Genomic DNA, 17,197 nt, shown 5'->3' with positions numbered 1-17,197 from the left:
GTCTCGCTCCTCTGCTCGCTATCTGTCTGTAATAGGCATTAACATTCATTCATTCATAAAAAATACTTTCCTAACAATGAAACAAACATTTAGTGGGAATAGAGGCTGAGACAGAGTGGAGCAGCGAGTCACATGGTGGACAGAGAGAGACATGTCTTCAGAGACAACTTGCTCCTCAGCTTGTCGATATGATGCTCTCTCTGTTGACCTTGCTACCAAGTCAGCCAAGGGCTTACTCCTGTGTCAAACAGGACATTCTTAGTGAAATCTTACTGCTATGCATATTTCATAAATACTCCTTGCTTTACTTTTGGTACAAATGCAGTGTGCTTTTCCTCATGTGAAGGGTGATATACAATGGTAGACAACAGCCGATTATTGGCCTGGTAGATTATTGAGGCCAGCATTTGACCAATTATCTGTATTGGCATTTTATTTTACAGATTATTGATATAATTGTTCAAACAGTTTTCTATTTTGGTGTGTCTTCCCATTTGGCTTTATTTTTACTTTCCACAGTCTCACCAAATGTCCTGTATACAGCAGAGTATATCTGGCTATATGTCACATGACTCTTAGCCAATCAATATTAATCCTGGGTACCAATGACACAGTGAGCCTATCACATCACTTCCTGTTTGCTGCTGCTACTGTTACTGTGTATTTCCTCATATTGGTAGAGTTGGGACTACAGTATTAATTTTTATTCATTTTTTGATCATGCAATTTTACTTTTTCCACATTGAGTACATTTTTTAGCTCAAAATTAATACATGTCTGTTCCAGATATCGTTTATCTGTCTCATGAACTACTAAAAATCTGTATTGGCCCTGACAAAGCTAAATAAGTTGACCGCAACAACTTATGCAATGCTATGCATTTTTGCTCATCATCTTTTGGGTCAAAGATTCTCCAAAAACCTCGACCAGTTTGGGACTAATTGAGGTGAAATCCATCTGCTGCATCGTACCTGTCTATCTGACTAGCATGTTTACATTCCTTTTAAATGTCTTGTTTTGTCTGACTATAACAATAATTCAACTCTTTCTAACTTCATGTAAATGTACTGTTTAACATACAGAATCTCTGTTTTAGATCCTTAACTTCTCCTTCAGACATGTATATAACTATTGTACCAGCGTCCATCAGTCCAGCCAGGGCAGGGGCTCCGTGCCTCCAACCAAGCCCTCCAAAAAGTCCACCACTCCAGGCGGGGCTCAGTTTGTAGGCCTGGAGCTCTACAAGCGGCTCAAAGAGTTCCTGAAGAATTATTTGACCAGCCTGCTCAAGGTGAGGCCCAAATCAAACTTTTCTATGATTTCCAGACAGTTTTGAATTCTTTAACTTCTTCTGCATCTTTCTCGATCCTCCAGGATGGCGAGGATCTAATGGACGAGTGTGTGTTGAAGTTTTACACCCAGCAGTGGGAGGATTACCGTTTTTCTAGTAAGGTCCTCAACGGGATCTGCGCCTACCTCAACCGCCACTGGGTCAGACGAGAGTGTGACGAGGGACGCAAAGGAATCTATGAGATATACTCGGTACACCAGCACAGATGCTTATGCAAAGTTGTTTTTTACTTGTAGTCTATGTATGCCTGTATTTTGGTGTCTCAATGACTACATTAATAGATAAAGAAATTCAAGGCCTTAAAATTCAATATAACAATCATTAAAGTGGATTGATGATAAGAAGTTTAGACAAGCAACATGAAGTTTTGACCTTTTGTAAATGTTCTCACTCTCTCCTCCCCCTTCTCACACGTTTGCTTCCTCCCAGCTGGCACTCGTGACCTGGAGGGAATGTTTATTCCGACCCCTCAATAAACAGGTGTGTTTATTTTCTTTTCATTGAAGTGGAGTGACAAATGAGTCGTCTCACAGCAAAGTGGTTTACGAAAGACAAACACATCATACTTTATTTCTTGTTTAGTTTACGTGTCTTAATCCAGCCTGGTGTGCTCTCTTTGTACTTAATTTGTCATCTTTGTTTTATCAGTGTACAAACACTGAACAAGCACTTAACAAATCTTTTTATTTTAGGTAACAAACGCCGTGCTGAAGCTGATAGAGCGAGAGAGGAACGGCGAGACCATCAACACCAGACTGATCAGCGGTGTGGTTCAGTCGTATGGTAGGTCTATAAATGCAGTAGAAAGGAAAATAAAAAATTAACCACTTGTTCTTGGCAAGAGTGAGAGAAAGAAAAAAGCTTAACATTTGCTTCTTGGTAGAAAAAAGGTAGTTTGCACTGTAAAATGTGCAATCAATTTTCTCTTTTCAGGTTCGTTTTTAGTAACTCTGAAGATTGAACATCATTCTTGCCTCTAACATGATTCTTAATCTTTTATTTTAGGTATTATCAAACTTTACTAGCAACTTTGGTCACTGTAAACAAGCAGCTTCATTTCAGTGCCAGTGACACTCATTTTGAAACCATCTTCTGTCTTAAATGTCTCCTAAATCCACTTGAAGACTTTCAACCCAGCTGTAATAAAGTGTCAGCATGATAGAACTCACAGGAACTGTTTTGCCATATTTCAGCACACACGTAGGCCCACGGGTGATTCTAATCCTGTATGAATGGGCATCTCTGTAATTTAGGGTGGTAATTGTTTTTTCACTGCCCATACGGCTTTTTCTGCTTCTTTTTTCTGATAAAAAAGTAATAGAGGCTTCGCTGGACATTGTTAGCAAAGTTTAGACACATATAAGTTATAAATAGTGCTTCTCTTTCTCTCTCTTGCTGTCCAAATGTGCGTGCACAGCGCTGCTCTCTTCATATGCACAGCTCTTCTGCTCTTTCTCTTACAAGTGCCTGATCTAATATCAGTATTATTCTGCTTAGGGCTGTAGTCAGACAAAGAAAATCTTTGTCGATCGAAATTACACCCACATGCCAACGAATCGATTGGTCATACAGGTAAAAAAAAAAAAAAAAAAAAAAAAAAAATCAAATCTGCTTAATCCATCACAGGCTCCCCATTGCACCCTCTGGTAGCCTGGATGACCTTAAAAACCAACATAACAGCTGACTCAGAGACGATCAGCGTGCACCTACCTTAACCATATAATTTCCATGATCACGGCATGATATTTGTAAGGCGTCATAGCATATCACATATCCTCAGACAGTTGTTTGTATTAACTCACAATGATAACTATTAACAGGATCATGTCTGTAAATTTGGGTACATTACAGGCTTATCCTGTGCAAATTCACCACACCAAAAGCGACCGTCAGGTGGTAATTCATAAATTACCAGACGCTCCTAGGTAATATCTACTCTGTACGAATAGGGTATTTGGAAAAATTTGTGTCATATTACAAAAAATTACCTACATACAGGAGGAATCCATGTTGAGGTCCTGAAGCAATGTGACATTGGGGGCATTTGTGCGACTCAGCCTGGTGTGAGGGCACCTTTAACCAGATGTATACTTCTGTGTCAAATCTACATTGTAACATATGCCATAGGTCCACACAGCTTTGGAGCTGAATGCACCAGCCAGGCATAAATAAAGTTGGTCTTATGTCCCATGTCTGACTTGGAAATGACCAACCTCTACACTGAAGTCACCAAGGGTAACAAAGAAATGGTCGTAGCTACACCCAGTCTTATCATGCGCTTTCATGAATATTAACATGCCTCTCATAGGGTTTAAAATGCTGCGTGTGTCTGCCCTGCTCTGCTGTCATAGAGTCTTTTCAATAAAATCAGTACAACACACGTTTATTTACTAAATAGTACATCAGTGTTTTCTTTAATTAAATGATTCTTACATACCCTATTGATAGAGAAAAGTTGTTTTTGTTTAGCTTACACAAGAAAAAAAACAAGTTCGATTTTTTTTTTCATTAATTCAATGAGATTTAACTTTCAGCAAACTCACAGGACTGTCATTTGATGGCTTTTCTGTTGATGTCATTGTGTTCATTTGTTTTTATATTAATGCCTGGTTTTCTTCTTCCGTTTCAGTTGAGCTTGGTCTGAACGAAGAAGATGCCTTCGCCAAAGGCCCCACGCTGTCCGTGTACAAAGAGTACTTTGAATGTCAGTTCCTCACTGACACAGAGCGTTTCTACACACGTGAGAGCACAGAGTTCCTGCAGCAGAACCCTGTCACCGAGTACATGAAGAAGGTAGACCCGCATTTAATCAGAAAACACAGCCACAAATAAGAAATCCATGGCTTTTATGTTACGTTGAAGTATATGAAGTAAAAGTTGTTTTTTGTGTGCTTTTTTCTTCAGGCGGAGGCTCGTCTGCTGGAGGAGCAGCGGCGTGTGCAGGTTTACCTCCACGAATCCACCCAGGATGAGCTGGCCAGGAAGTGTGAGCAGGTCCTCATAGAGAAACACCTGGAAATCTTCCACACAGAGTTCCAGAACCTTCTGGATGCAGATAAAAATGAAGGTAAACCTGTGATTTCTACTCTGTGTTCTCTCACATTGCTGTTGTGCCTGCTGGCCCTGCAATAGTTTCATTAAGTTCATACTGTCTGAACACCAACACTGGGCCCATTTAAAAGCCAGAAAAGTTTCTTACTTGTCCTCTTATATTCACTTTTTTTCTGGATATTATACCTATTCCTGAGTCCTGCTTTTAACCCCCATTGCTACTCTGTGTCATCTCAGATCTCGGCCGGATGTATAACCTGGTTTCACGGATCACAGATGGTCTAGGAGAGCTGAAAAAACTTCTGGAGACTCACATCCACAACCAGGGCCTGGCTGCCATTGAGAAGTGTGGAGAGGCAGCACTCAATGTACACACAGCTTTCTTACCTTCTTCACTGTGCCATTTTCTTTTGACTGGTTATTTAGGCTTAAATGAATGAACAGGAATGTGTTTTTAAGTGCACTGATACATTTTTTTAGAACCTTGATGTTTGTTTTGTGTGTCTCAGCCATATGTAGGAAAGTGAGGGTAGTATAAAAGAAAAATAAATAAAATGTACAAAATTTTTAATCCCGATTGGTACCAAACTCTTGTATGTTTCTTCCAGGACCCCAAAGTGTATGTTCAGACCACCCTGGACGTCCATAAGAAATACAACGCCTTGGTCATGTCTGCCTTTAACAACGACGCCGGCTTTGTAGCGGCTCTGGATAAGGTATGAAAATCTCCCTGAGAGGTCAATTTAACCAGAAAAGATAAAAAAAACCAGTACCACATTACTATAAGTTTGTCATTATCAGAACTTATCTTAATTTTTGTCATCTTTTCACAGGCCTGTGGTCGTTTCATCAACAACAACGCCGTCACCAGGATGGCTCAGTCATCCAGCAAATCCCCAGAGCTGCTGGCCAGATACTGCGACTCTTTACTGAAGAAGAGGTTTGTGGTTTGTCCATTTTTGTTTGATATCACGACGTGTAGAAGCTGTTTTAGAACAACCCCGGCAATGGTAGCAGCCGTCTGAACTGAGCTGTTGCATCTCGAACCAGACTGTCTGATGGTGTTGCCTGCAGTTAACTTTGCAAGTTGCAGACTTGAGCTGGATGCAGGATGTTGTAGGCAGATAAATGCTATAAATGCTAATTTCATTGGATAAAGTCATGCTGTGAATTTTGGAAATGATTACATCTATCTTTTTTTTCCCTAAGTTTTCACATGGAAACTTCAGCCTGTCAAACTCCTCTCTCTCTGAGTTGAAATTTCTATGTGAAAACTTCAATAAAAGATAGATGTAATCATTTTCAAGAGGCAGATGAATGTTGAAGGGGGAAATACAAGTATCCCTTTGGAAAGGCTCTTGTTTTGCTTCTTTGCAGGACGCGCTGCTCGATAAGAGAGTAAATATGAAATTGAAGGCTGTAAGAGTTAAATTTGTCCCTGGACAATTTATTATTTTTAGTGGTCATATTCATTATAACAAGAGTGAGCTGGCAAAGCTTTTTTGTTTTTATATGTGCTGTGAAATCAACTGCTGCGCTACAATGACAAGAAAGATTTAGTAACGAATCACTCTGGTGCACCTGCATTTGATATAAATGTTAAGCATAATCATGATGGCAAAACACACACAGAACAATGTTAATCTGTAGTACTGTTCAGCTTTAGGGACAGATTTAATGCACAGTAACTTCAGAAATAAATCCCCTTGGGGCACAGATGGCTTAGTGGTTAGGTCGCGTCCCATATACTCAGGCAGCTGTTTCTCTTTCCCCGCATGTCATTCCCCACTCTCTCATCCCTGTTTCTGGCTCTATCTACTGTCTTGTCTCTCTAATGAAGACAAAAAGCCCCCAAATAAATCTTTAAAAAAGCAAGGCAGTGTTACAAAAATGATGCAGTGTCCTTTTCAGTTACAGCGATGTGAATTAACAGCTGTTTAGAACGTCGCAGAGCAGCACGTCGCAAGTAATTGCAAGTTTCAACTCATCTTGGCTGCATGACAGTTTTTCTCTGAATGTGATCATTAAAATACCTTCCAGACCGGTGTTGTCGTACATGACAAGAAGTGACACAGTTTATCAAAAGTTAAATAACTTTTGAACCATAAATCGTTGCCTCTTGCTTATTTTTCCTCTTGAAGCTTGCCGTTATGCCTCCCCATTGACACTATTGGTGCCTTTATTGGTGCCTGGAACTCGTGTGACTTTCTGGGACTGCAATGATTAAATCAACACCAGTAAACCTGATAATGAACGTCTTTTTTATCCATTTTAATTCAATTAAAATCGTTTCTTACAGCTAGCTTGAATGATATTGTTTACCCTTTGTGAGGGTCTGTCAGCCAATAGCAGACTGTTCCGTAATCACTTGATGCTTCCTGAATAGAGCATAATGAAGAGAGATTTGTATTATATTTAGCAGTAAAGCTCAATAATCAGCAGAAGAACAACTCTAGGGTCACAGAGATGCTGTACATTATGATTATATTTGTTGAGCCATGTTCTGAGTCAAATATAGGTTTAAAGTAATTTGCTAGTCTGCACAGTCAGTTCAGAAAGTTCACACTCGTATCGGCCAATATCCAACACCTTGGTATCGGAATCAGTATTAGGAAGGATAAAATGGTATCAGAACATCTCTATTTTCAAGTACTACTATTTCATTAGTGTATTGTAGATGTTTAAAGTGTCGTTATTCATATTGGTGTCATACTGAGGTTGCATTTTCTGTATTGTGACAATTCCACTAGATAAAAGAGCATGTGGATCTTGGTTTTAGTTGTTTCCGGAAAAAGGCTTTTTTGAGGTTAACAGTAAAAAGGTGAATTTCGAGGTACACTGACTTTTTTATATCAAACACTAGAGCAGTTTTTTTCCTTTTTGACCCTCTGCTGTTGAACAAACTTTAATCTTTGTCAGCGATCTCGCTACCAGAGGATAAAATCTAAACTCTTGTGTCTTTTCTCTCTTAGCTCTAAAAACCCTGAGGAGGCAGAGCTGGAGGACACACTCAACCAAGTGGTGAGACACTCCGACCTTTGTGTTTGCACTAATGTAACCAAACACGCCATGTTTGTGTTCATATGAACGAGTCCAGCTGAACTACTGACCTAGTTAGGCTCATGTTGAAGGCTCAGAACTGTATCGGACTTTAGCAGCACAGATCACATGTTTGACTCAAAAGAGGAGCAGAAATCACAACATGTCACGAACATCTGTTTATTTTCTCTCTTGTTTCTTTGTGGTAAAGTCTTAAATTGCCTGTTTTCACTGCTTTCCAAATCTATTAGCTAATTCTGCTCCTATGTAGTTTATGTAAATGATTAAAGAACTTTCATTTATTTATAGATTGATGAATGAAACATCCCCTTCAGTGCCCTGAGGGAAATGTGTCCTGCACCAATCACATGAAAACATAAAAACATGGCCAAAGATAGCAACAGACACCCAGGAAATAAACAATAAACTTGAGACTTGAATATTTTTATTTAGAAAAACTGAAACATGGGTTAGATATAAAAATATCCCAACACTTTAATGTTGTCTCTCCTCTTCTAGATGGTTGTTTTTAAGTACATCGAGGACAAAGATGTTTTCCAGAAGTTTTATGCCAAGATGCTGGCTAAACGTCTGGTCCACCAGAACAGTGCCAGCGACGACGCCGAGGCCAGCATGATCTCGAAACTCAAGGTGAAACTCAAACCTTTACTGCGCCTTCAGACTAATATGATGCCCCCCGTTCTTCAGGTTTTGCTTTCAAACCTCAGACTCCAACACGGTTGTTTATTTGTTCCCATGCAGCAAGCGTGTGGGTTCGAGTACACGTCCAAACTGCAGCGGATGTTCCAGGACATCGGGGTCAGTAAAGACCTGAACGAACAGTTCAAGAAACACCTGACCAACTCTGAGCCTCTAGACTGTGAGTGAACACACCAACATGATCCAATCATTGACAAATATCTGTACTTCAATCTGAATCCTCAGATTTGTGATTAATTGATCTGTAAGCTTGTGTCAGACATTACAGAGATTTAAACTATCTTAAATCTACTGAGCTCAAGTGTAGTAAAGCAAAACTATCACACTGGATTTTCTGTCTTTGTGTGTCTCTCACAGTGGACTTCAGTATCCAGGTTCTGAGCTCCGGGTCCTGGCCTTTCCAGCAGTCCTGCACCTTTGCTCTGCCCTCTGAGGTAACTCACACGCAAGCAACACATTACTTTTGAAAGTAGAATATCAATCTGTTGGTTGGAAAGTTGCTTAAGCATCCAGGAGTCTTAGGTCCTGTTTACACGACAACAGTCTGCCTTGTTTTCAGTCTACATTTTCAAATAGTTCCATGTGCAGACGGCAACGTTTTAATGACAATCCCCGTGCACACGAGACCACAAGAAACCCTCACAATGCTCTAGTATTCATGCTGCTGGTGGAGTTTTTCAGTAAAAACAACCATTTTTGAGGTTGTTTTCAAACAATACTTGAGATTTAGAGGGTGTTTTTTTAGGCTGACTTCAGTCCAAATGGATTAAAAGAAGATGGCTGCAGACCAGATTCTTTCAGAGCTCTTAATTACAGCGTTTTTGTAATTAAACCTCATAATGAGTGCTTATTGTTGGAGGGTTTTAGTAGAACCCTTTATTCTTTTAACAAGGATAACTTACACTTAACTTTGATTCCATACTGGGTTCAGTGCTCCTTCAAAGGCATCGTCTCATCGCCACGGTTTTTCATGTAATAACCACTCTTATCAGAGCAACGTTTTAGTTATCTATGCTGTAGTATAAAGCCTTCTTCAAAATGGCAACTCCTTTTCTCAAAAAAGAATAAAAATGGGTAAGATGTGGCTGATATGACTTAAACGTGGCAAAATGGGCAGAAAAAGTGGTGGAAAAGTGGCCAAATGGCTTAACCCTTTAACTCCTGAGTTTCTGGACTGTTTTTCTTGTTTTAACCATAAAAGGCCCAGAAAATGTCTAGCACCAATGCTGCTGATCCTGCACACGTACATTAATATCATCAATAATCACTACTGGAGGGGTCTATTCTCTGGGGTTGTCAGGGGCCCAGCAAACACTGTGAGCTGGCCTGCAAGTAAAAATCCAAAAATAGCAAAAGAAATAGAAGTATTTCTGCACTAATATTGGGAAATTTCTTATTTTCAGTTTGTAAAAAATGCAGGTATGCTCGTAAACATTTATGCAATTGAGTTAGTGTTCCAGAGCTTGCAATCTATGATTGAGTTTATATCCCTATCTGACATGCTGATTTTATGAAATGGATGTTTTTCTCTTTTTAAGCATTCTCACTTATCAATACTGTGGTTAATTGAAATGAAAAAGAATTTAGGTATCAAAATTTCTGACAACCTTAAGCAGAGATAACACTATTTCTACATCATAGTCCGTGCTCTTGGATGCAGATGACCTCGTGGTTAGGTTGCTCCCCATGCACACAGGCCGTTCAAAACTGGTCTGTGGCTCCTTACCAGCTCGTCTTCCCCCACTCTCTCATCCCTGAGTCCAACTCTGTCCACTGTCCTCCTCTATAAAATAAAAGCACAAAAATCCCCAAAATCTATCTTAAAAATGTCTGTGCTCTGATCCCTTCGCTTTCTTCTGTCTTTGTGTTCCAGCTGGAGCGAAGCTATCAGCGCTTTACAGCGTTTTATGCCAGCAGACACAGCGGCAGGAAGCTGACCTGGCTCTATCACCTGTCCAAAGGAGAGCTGGTCACCAACTGCTTCAAGAACAGGTACAGTGTGACGGTAAAATGAGCAGATTCATGGCTCGTTGGAGTGAATTATTTGTCCAGATAATCCTCAAGTGTGTGGTGTCAGTATGATTACTTCACTGCCTCCAATCAAGTTAGATCCTCCTGATATTAAATTTGCAAATATCAAACATGTTTGATATTTTGATTCCAGATTGAGCTGCCTTAGACAGAATGCGCTTGATAGCGGATAAAGCAGCATCAGTAACAGGAGTTTGCATACTTTTCTAGCTCACAAGAAACAAGGCAAATGGCAAGAAACACAAATGGGCCCGGTGACGAGTTTCTGTGAGATCTCATGTCTGTGGGACCACCTCTTACCCCTTTTGTCCACCAAGCCAGTTCCAGAGCTGGTTCAGAGCCCGTTCTTTATTTAGCTCCAATTCCTCCTCGTCCAGGTTTTGCGTCAGGGCCTATATGCTTACGTTGGGGGCTGTGTGCTTACGTCTGTGGCTGGAGGCCAGATTGGAGTGTACAAATAACCAGGAAGAGCGTCGTTTGTAAACAACACACTTTCAAACACATGCAGAACAAATATGGTCGTAAAAACAAGGGAGCAGCAGTGATCCGAGGAGACGAGCTTTCTCTACTCCAGAGCACAAGGAAAGTTGGAGGGAGCTATGAGCACAGAGGAGACAGAGACATATGCTGATATTTACATATTTACCTAATGACATGGCTCTGACCGCTGCAGTACTATAAAATGAAAGCCAGTTATCTGACTGTTGTTGGCTTGAACCAACAGCTTTTTTTTTTTTTAAGCTTTTTTTAGCCAGGTAAAACCCACTGAGATCGAGATCTCTTTCACAAGGGTGACCTGAACAGCTAACCAGCTCCAGCTCAAGCCCAGCACCAACCCTGGAACTAGCTTCCAAAAGGGGTAGCTGTGAAATCATCGGTACAAACTGCAGCTGTAAGGTTTCACAGTTTGGCTGAATCACAGAGTGTGAGCGTTTTAGTGATTATAATGCTAAAAATATCAGTTTAAACTGTCCTCATGTCTGCGGTTTTCCATGTTTTTAGAATGGGTTAAGATTTGAAAATCTTGTGCGCAGCCAGCCTTGAAGCGTGAGCTGATGTTTGTTGTCATCCTGGTAGAATATGTGCAGCTTGTTCCCGCAGATTTCACACTGAACTTGTTGTTGATGTTTGTTGTTGTTTGTTTTCAGGTACACACTGCAGGCCTCCACCTTCCAGATGGCCATCCTGCTGCAGTACAACACAGAGGACAGCTATACCGTCCAGCAGCTCACCGACAGCACACAGATCAAAACTGTAAGGGCATTTTAACAGTGCTTTATCACATCCATGATCAGTTTAATTGCAACTATTTCTACTCATGACGGCTTCATGTGCAGCCTTGTAGAAGTAGAAATGTTTGGAGTTTCAAGCAAAGTGATTGATTTCTCTTCTGTCTTTTTTCAGGACATTCTGGTTCAAGTTCTGCAGATTTTGTTAAAATCAAAGCTGCTGGTGAGTAAAACAAACCTCCACCTGTTTCTTTTGTGCCAGGTTTACAATGCTCATCCTGTAAAGGCAGAAACTTGTGATCATGTCAAAAGTTCTGGAAGTTATTCCAGGATTTATCAAATTGTTTGTAGCCTTTATTGTAGGGGTGTGATGATCCTTTTGTTTTGGAACTGTACATCATGGCGTTGATCAAATTTCCCATATGGATCGATGGAAAGTTAAAACATTGATTTACACTGTCTGTCCAGCTGTGTGTTGTCCTAAACTTTCAAACAAGCCAGCTGGCCTCCTACCTTAATTTGCCAATCAAATGTGCACTTTTTTACAAGGTTCGTGCAGATCCTTGGAAAGTTTTGAATAGTCTTAAATTGCACATTTGAAATTTAAGGTCTAAAAGTCTTATAAAGTCTGATTTTTACAAGTTAGAGGTCTTAAATTTTGAAGGCACTTTGACTAGGATATTTACTTATTAAATCATCCTTTCCTAGCCAACTGTATATGATTTTAACTGTCTTCTTTCACAGATTTTTGCATAAATATTCCCCATAATTCAGAGAATGTTGTTTGTCTGTCAGGTGATGGAGGACGAGAACGCCAACGTGGACGAGGTGGAGTTCAAACCGGACACCGTCATCAAACTTTTCCTCGGATACAAGAAGTAAGAACCATTACTATCACCTCTAGGCCAATGCACAAATCAAAAAGGAATCTGATGTTTAGAATCTGAAATTTGACCTTTTTACTGCATCTCTCTTTTTCAGTAAAAAACTTCGGGTGAACATCAACGTCCCGATGAAAACGGAGCAGAAACAGGAGCAGGAGACAACTCACAAGAACATTGAGGAGGATCGGAAGCTCCTCATTCAGGTGGCTGCTGACAGTGAAGGAATAAAATTAAGATCTTTAAATGTGTCAAATGTTAGGTTTCTCTTTAGTCTTCATTTATTGAGACACTATTTGGGGTTCTGGGTTTGAATAAGCACTGATGGTGTCCCATTTGTGTGTTTTTAGGCTGCTATCGTGAGGATCATGAAGATGAGGAAGGTCCTGAAGCACCAGCAGCTCCTGGCTGAAGTCCTGAACCAGCTGTCGTCTCGATTCAAACCCCGAGTCCCCGTCATCAAGGTATCACTCGCATCTTATAGTTAAGATTTAAGAATAAAATATGTATGGTTTTAAATCCAGAACGATCATAACTTTGGCACAGACGCTGTTTTCTTTTTACTCATTTATCTTTGCGGTGAGACCATTTTTGCCTTTTTTTTTTGGCCATGAAGAGGAAAATAAATGTATTGGTTTTGTTGTGCACGGTTTGAGTGTGTGACTTTGGACCCAAAAAATGCATCTAAAAAAAAAATAATGAAATAAAATAAAAACTGATTAATACTGGTGAAACTATGAAATAAATTGATTAGAACCCAGTGCCAAGACCAGAGTAAGACTGCTTCAGAACAGCTAGGATCAAGTTTTATGACCAGCTTAACGCCACACACAAATCTAGTAAACCTTGTGATTTTATTCTAAAATGCATTTGTGACTTTGAAGTTGCTTGAGATGTTAAAAGGGAACCAATCAGCTCAGAGTTTAGAGCCCTGGGTAGAAAACAAATAAGAGTATTGAAGGATGAATTTGCACATTTTTTATTTTATTTCTGACTGACTTAAGAAACCCCTCCAGAAAAAAACTGTGAAAACCTGCATGTGACTGTTGTAGTGATGTGTGAATGTTTCCTCATGTTGGTGTTTTGTCTCCCCCTTGTGGACAGAAATGCATCGACATCCTGATAGAGAAGGAGTACCTGGAGCGAGTGGATGGAGAGAAGGACACGTACAGCTACCTGGCCTGAGCTCCGCCTCCCTCCCACCGCCGGCTCCCCTCAGTTTTTATTTTTATTTTTGTTATCTTCTTCTTCTTTTTTAATTTTATGTCTGAGTAATAAAGTGAGGATCCCTCTGACGGCGGTCATGTTTGTGAGTGTGACCTCCTCCTGAAACCCCCCCCAATGGGGAGGAGGCTGAACTCTCTGCTCTCCCTTCAGCCATGAAGGACACAAACGCCCCTCCTGTTGAGACTGGGAAACCCCGTCTACACCTGTCCCGTCCCATCTGTAGGACTCCACACAGACACGCCCACACGCTCACACTTCCTTGTTGTCATCTTGTAAATACCAACCACGGACTCTAAGAGGAAAAACAAACCCTACCCTTCTCTACATAGCGCAAACGTAACGAATTAGCCTTCAGCCAATCAGAGGAGAGCCGCATCCAAAGGTTTCTGCATGCTACTGCCTCCCTGCTCCACAGTGACCACAGAAATTAAAAAAATAAAAGTCGAGTCACTGGGCAGCCGAGCAGTCCACCGTACGACAAATCCAAGCCGCTCCTGTTATTTAAAAGTCTGCGACTGAACCGGGCGAGGACGAGGAGGTGAGTTATGAGCCGCCATGACGCTTCTTTATCGGCTGACGTCGTCTCAGTTTAGCTTTGAGGTCGGTCGGGTTCGTGCAGGAGGCCTGTTTCATTACTGAACGGTGGACATTTGTATAGTGTGGTTCATTTTCTAAATGTGTGATAAATAAAAACAAGGAAAGATTTCTCTAACGCTCTTCTCCTCAGACTCTCTGTACACCCTCATCAGTGTTGCCATCATTCCTGTTCTCCAAAAAAAAACAACCAGTCAGAGGATAGCTTCAGTGTGAGGAGAGGCTTAATTTCACCTCGCCTTTAATCCGTTGGTCCTTTTTCCACCTCTGTTAAAGCCCAAATGCACGACAGAGAATAAACTCCACTTTACGTTTTTTCACAAAAGCAAAGGCCCTTTTCTTCACACCATCCTCTTTTCTCTAAACTGTGACAAAAAAAACTCAGTTTTCAAGCTACAATTAAGAAACCTCAGATTCTTCCAAATCAATCACGTTAGTAAACATTGCAATCAGAATTTTCTCCCATTTATTTGGGATAAGAAGGGCTTAGTAGGTCAAACTCAGCCTTGGGAATTTCTTGAAAATTTTCCATTCTAAAATCCACAAAAATTCCTTAAATTGCTTCAAAATTTCTTCATGTAGTCCCCAAATATTTAAATTCCTGACAATTTCCAAGCAAATTTATAACAAATGTCCCTCTAAAATTTCATAGCAAATTCCCCAAAAAAATTCTAGGAAAAAAAGACAAAAAAAATCTCCAAATATCCAAAAAAATCTCCTGAAATTTCCATAAAAACCCTTTGAAATTTCAAAGATTAATCACCCAAATTCCCAAATACATTATATTTCTGAAATTTTTATGAAAATGTCTAAAAAACTTCCCCCCAAAACATCTTTAAATGTCTTAACAAATTTCCCAAATTCCCATGAAAATGCCAAAACAAATTAGAATCAAATTTCCCAGAAATATATAAAAGTACACAAGTACAAAATTATAAGCCCCCTAATGAAAATTTCATTGATTTAAACATATTTTGCAAATCTCACCTATAAAAAACAACCGTATAGATTCATATTCTTGTAGTAATTTCACACATAGAAAAGATCATATTTTACTGCATAACTTCCTCAGGTATCAAAAGTAGCCACTCAGTAGTAAAGTAAATTTTAATTGGCTTGTTTTTACTTGAGAAGATTTACAGATTGCTTCTTTTACTTCTATTTAAGTAAATTTGATCCAAAGTAACTTTATTTTTACTTGAGTACAATAGTCTGGTCCTTTGTCCATCTCTGCTTATTTGTTATTTAAAACATTCAAACGTCATTACTTTGATTTCCAGATGTCTAATTTAGAGTCTATTGGACATTTCTGTACAAAAACTGCTTAACAGTCATTTTTAGTTTGTTTTACACCAAATTTAAAGGTGAAGTTGTGTAGGCATGTCATGACTTCTCTATGTTTTAAAGCTAAAATATCACAGCTATAACTTTATAATTTACAATTAAAATGTTTAGTTTTTTGTTAAGAATAAAATTGAAATTTTATTTGAGCCAAGTTTAAAGGTAAGATTCTTGATGTGGGGCTGTGAATGATTAATCGAACTTAATACCAAGACATTTCTACACCCATACACGTCAATGCTGCTGCCACTGAGTGTGGATTGTTGAAACACCTCTAGCTCTAAAGAAGATCATTCAGTTAGTTTTGCTTGCATTAAGAACTATTTGAAGAGCAATTAAAGTGTATTCAAGAATGTTTGAAGCGCATGCTGTTTCTCTACAGCTAGCTACATGTAAAAGGTGAAAATGACAGTCTGCTATCGAGGAAACATTTATATAGATAGGAAATAACACAGGGCCCAGGACAGAGCCCTGTGGGACACCATTTGGTAAAGATAAAAGCTGACTGATTATTTCCAGCCTTTACACACTGATGTCTATTAAAAAGATGTCAATAAAATCCAGGAAAATATTACAAAATATCTGAATAAGTGATGAACTGTACTGATAAATCAATGAAAACAGCATCACAATACCTCTGATCAATGTCAGAAATGATTTCATTAATAATCAAAGTAGCAGCAGAGATGGTTCTGTGCTGAGCTCTGTAACAGGTGAGACTGATGAGAGCTTAAAATAGAATGATTGACAGACATGATGGAGTTGTTAACCAATGATTCCAGGATTTTTGACAATGATGGTAATTGCTTGGTTTGCTAGTTTCTCCATCTTCAAATAGAGGAGTCACTTCAGCAGATCACCAGAACAAGGTTATAATAGTTTGGATAGTTTTCACCTTTATTTCACTTTTACTTTTTGTTTTAAATTTCAGTTTAGTTTTTATTATTTTTTTCTTCTGGTTTGTTAGTTTCGTCTAGTTTTCATTTTGCAAAAATGCTGTTTTAGTTTAGTTTTAGTCTTATTGGCAATATGGAAAACTTGTCAGGGGCGAGACCCAACAGACTTTTCACTTTTTATTTATTCAATTTTTATGTTTGTATACAATTCAGGACCCCAAATTACCACTGTATTAAGTATTTCCAATCAAAATCAGATGATTTTACTGTTTCCAGGCTTAGGTGTTCATGTCAGTCTGCTGTCAAGACTAAAACTAAGGAGATTTTGTCTCTAAATTTATTTTGTTTTAGTTTTGTTAGCACAGAATTAAGTTTCAGTTTTTGTTTTTTTGTAGAGCTTAGTTTTTATTAACTTTCAGTTAACTAAAATGATTTCTACATGTAAGTTTTAGTTATTTAGTTACCTATAATAACCTTGCAAAAGAAAGTGGACGATTAAAAAAGAAAAACTACATGTTTTTACAGTGTTTACCAGCCTGCAGTCAAAGAACAAGGGTATCAAACTGAAGCTTTGGGAGATGGATCTGTCTGATGACGGACATGGAATCTGGACATCCACCGACTGGCCTGTGGCTCCTTTTCCACTTCTTTACCAGCTCTATCCACCATCCTCAACTACAAACACAAGCATTAAAAGGCCTCCAAAAATCTTAAATCTTAAATGTATATCAGGGCTTAATTCTCCGAACTTTTAACTCCTTTCTTTAATTACAACTTAATTCTTGATATATTGCTTCTTTATTCTCAGAATATTGGTACGCTTTTCCCTGAAATATA

General features: G+C 39.2%; 1 protein-coding gene across 1 annotated transcript in view; it reads left to right on the top strand.

The window, feature by feature from the left end:
• LOC121527211 (cullin-1) overlaps positions 1-14,241 on the top strand; it is a 39,672-nt gene extending 25,431 nt beyond the window's left edge. Inside the window, exons 3-22 of the mRNA XM_041814060.1 lie at positions 1,117-1,291; positions 1,375-1,542; positions 1,781-1,831; positions 2,044-2,134; positions 3,981-4,144; positions 4,256-4,418; positions 4,640-4,770; positions 5,011-5,118; positions 5,236-5,342; positions 7,375-7,423; positions 7,961-8,092; positions 8,204-8,321; positions 8,519-8,595; positions 10,035-10,153; positions 11,341-11,446; positions 11,597-11,644; positions 12,217-12,299; positions 12,403-12,508; positions 12,653-12,766; positions 13,407-14,241. Of these exons, the coding sequence (XP_041669994.1) occupies positions 1,117-1,291; positions 1,375-1,542; positions 1,781-1,831; positions 2,044-2,134; positions 3,981-4,144; positions 4,256-4,418; positions 4,640-4,770; positions 5,011-5,118; positions 5,236-5,342; positions 7,375-7,423; positions 7,961-8,092; positions 8,204-8,321; positions 8,519-8,595; positions 10,035-10,153; positions 11,341-11,446; positions 11,597-11,644; positions 12,217-12,299; positions 12,403-12,508; positions 12,653-12,766; positions 13,407-13,487 (2,191 nt within the window). The 3' untranslated portion in view covers positions 13,488-14,241. The remainder of the gene's footprint in view (positions 1-1,116; positions 1,292-1,374; positions 1,543-1,780; positions 1,832-2,043; positions 2,135-3,980; positions 4,145-4,255; positions 4,419-4,639; positions 4,771-5,010; positions 5,119-5,235; positions 5,343-7,374; positions 7,424-7,960; positions 8,093-8,203; positions 8,322-8,518; positions 8,596-10,034; positions 10,154-11,340; positions 11,447-11,596; positions 11,645-12,216; positions 12,300-12,402; positions 12,509-12,652; positions 12,767-13,406) is intronic.
• Positions 14,242-17,197: the final 2,956 nt, after the last annotated feature.

This window comes from Cheilinus undulatus, linkage group 19 (assembly GCF_018320785.1).
Source record: "Cheilinus undulatus linkage group 19, ASM1832078v1, whole genome shotgun sequence".
NCBI classification, from domain to species: Eukaryota; Metazoa; Chordata; class Actinopteri; order Labriformes; family Labridae; genus Cheilinus; species Cheilinus undulatus.
Note: the sequence above shows the minus strand (reverse complement) of the source record. Positions and strands in the feature narration are given on the sequence as shown.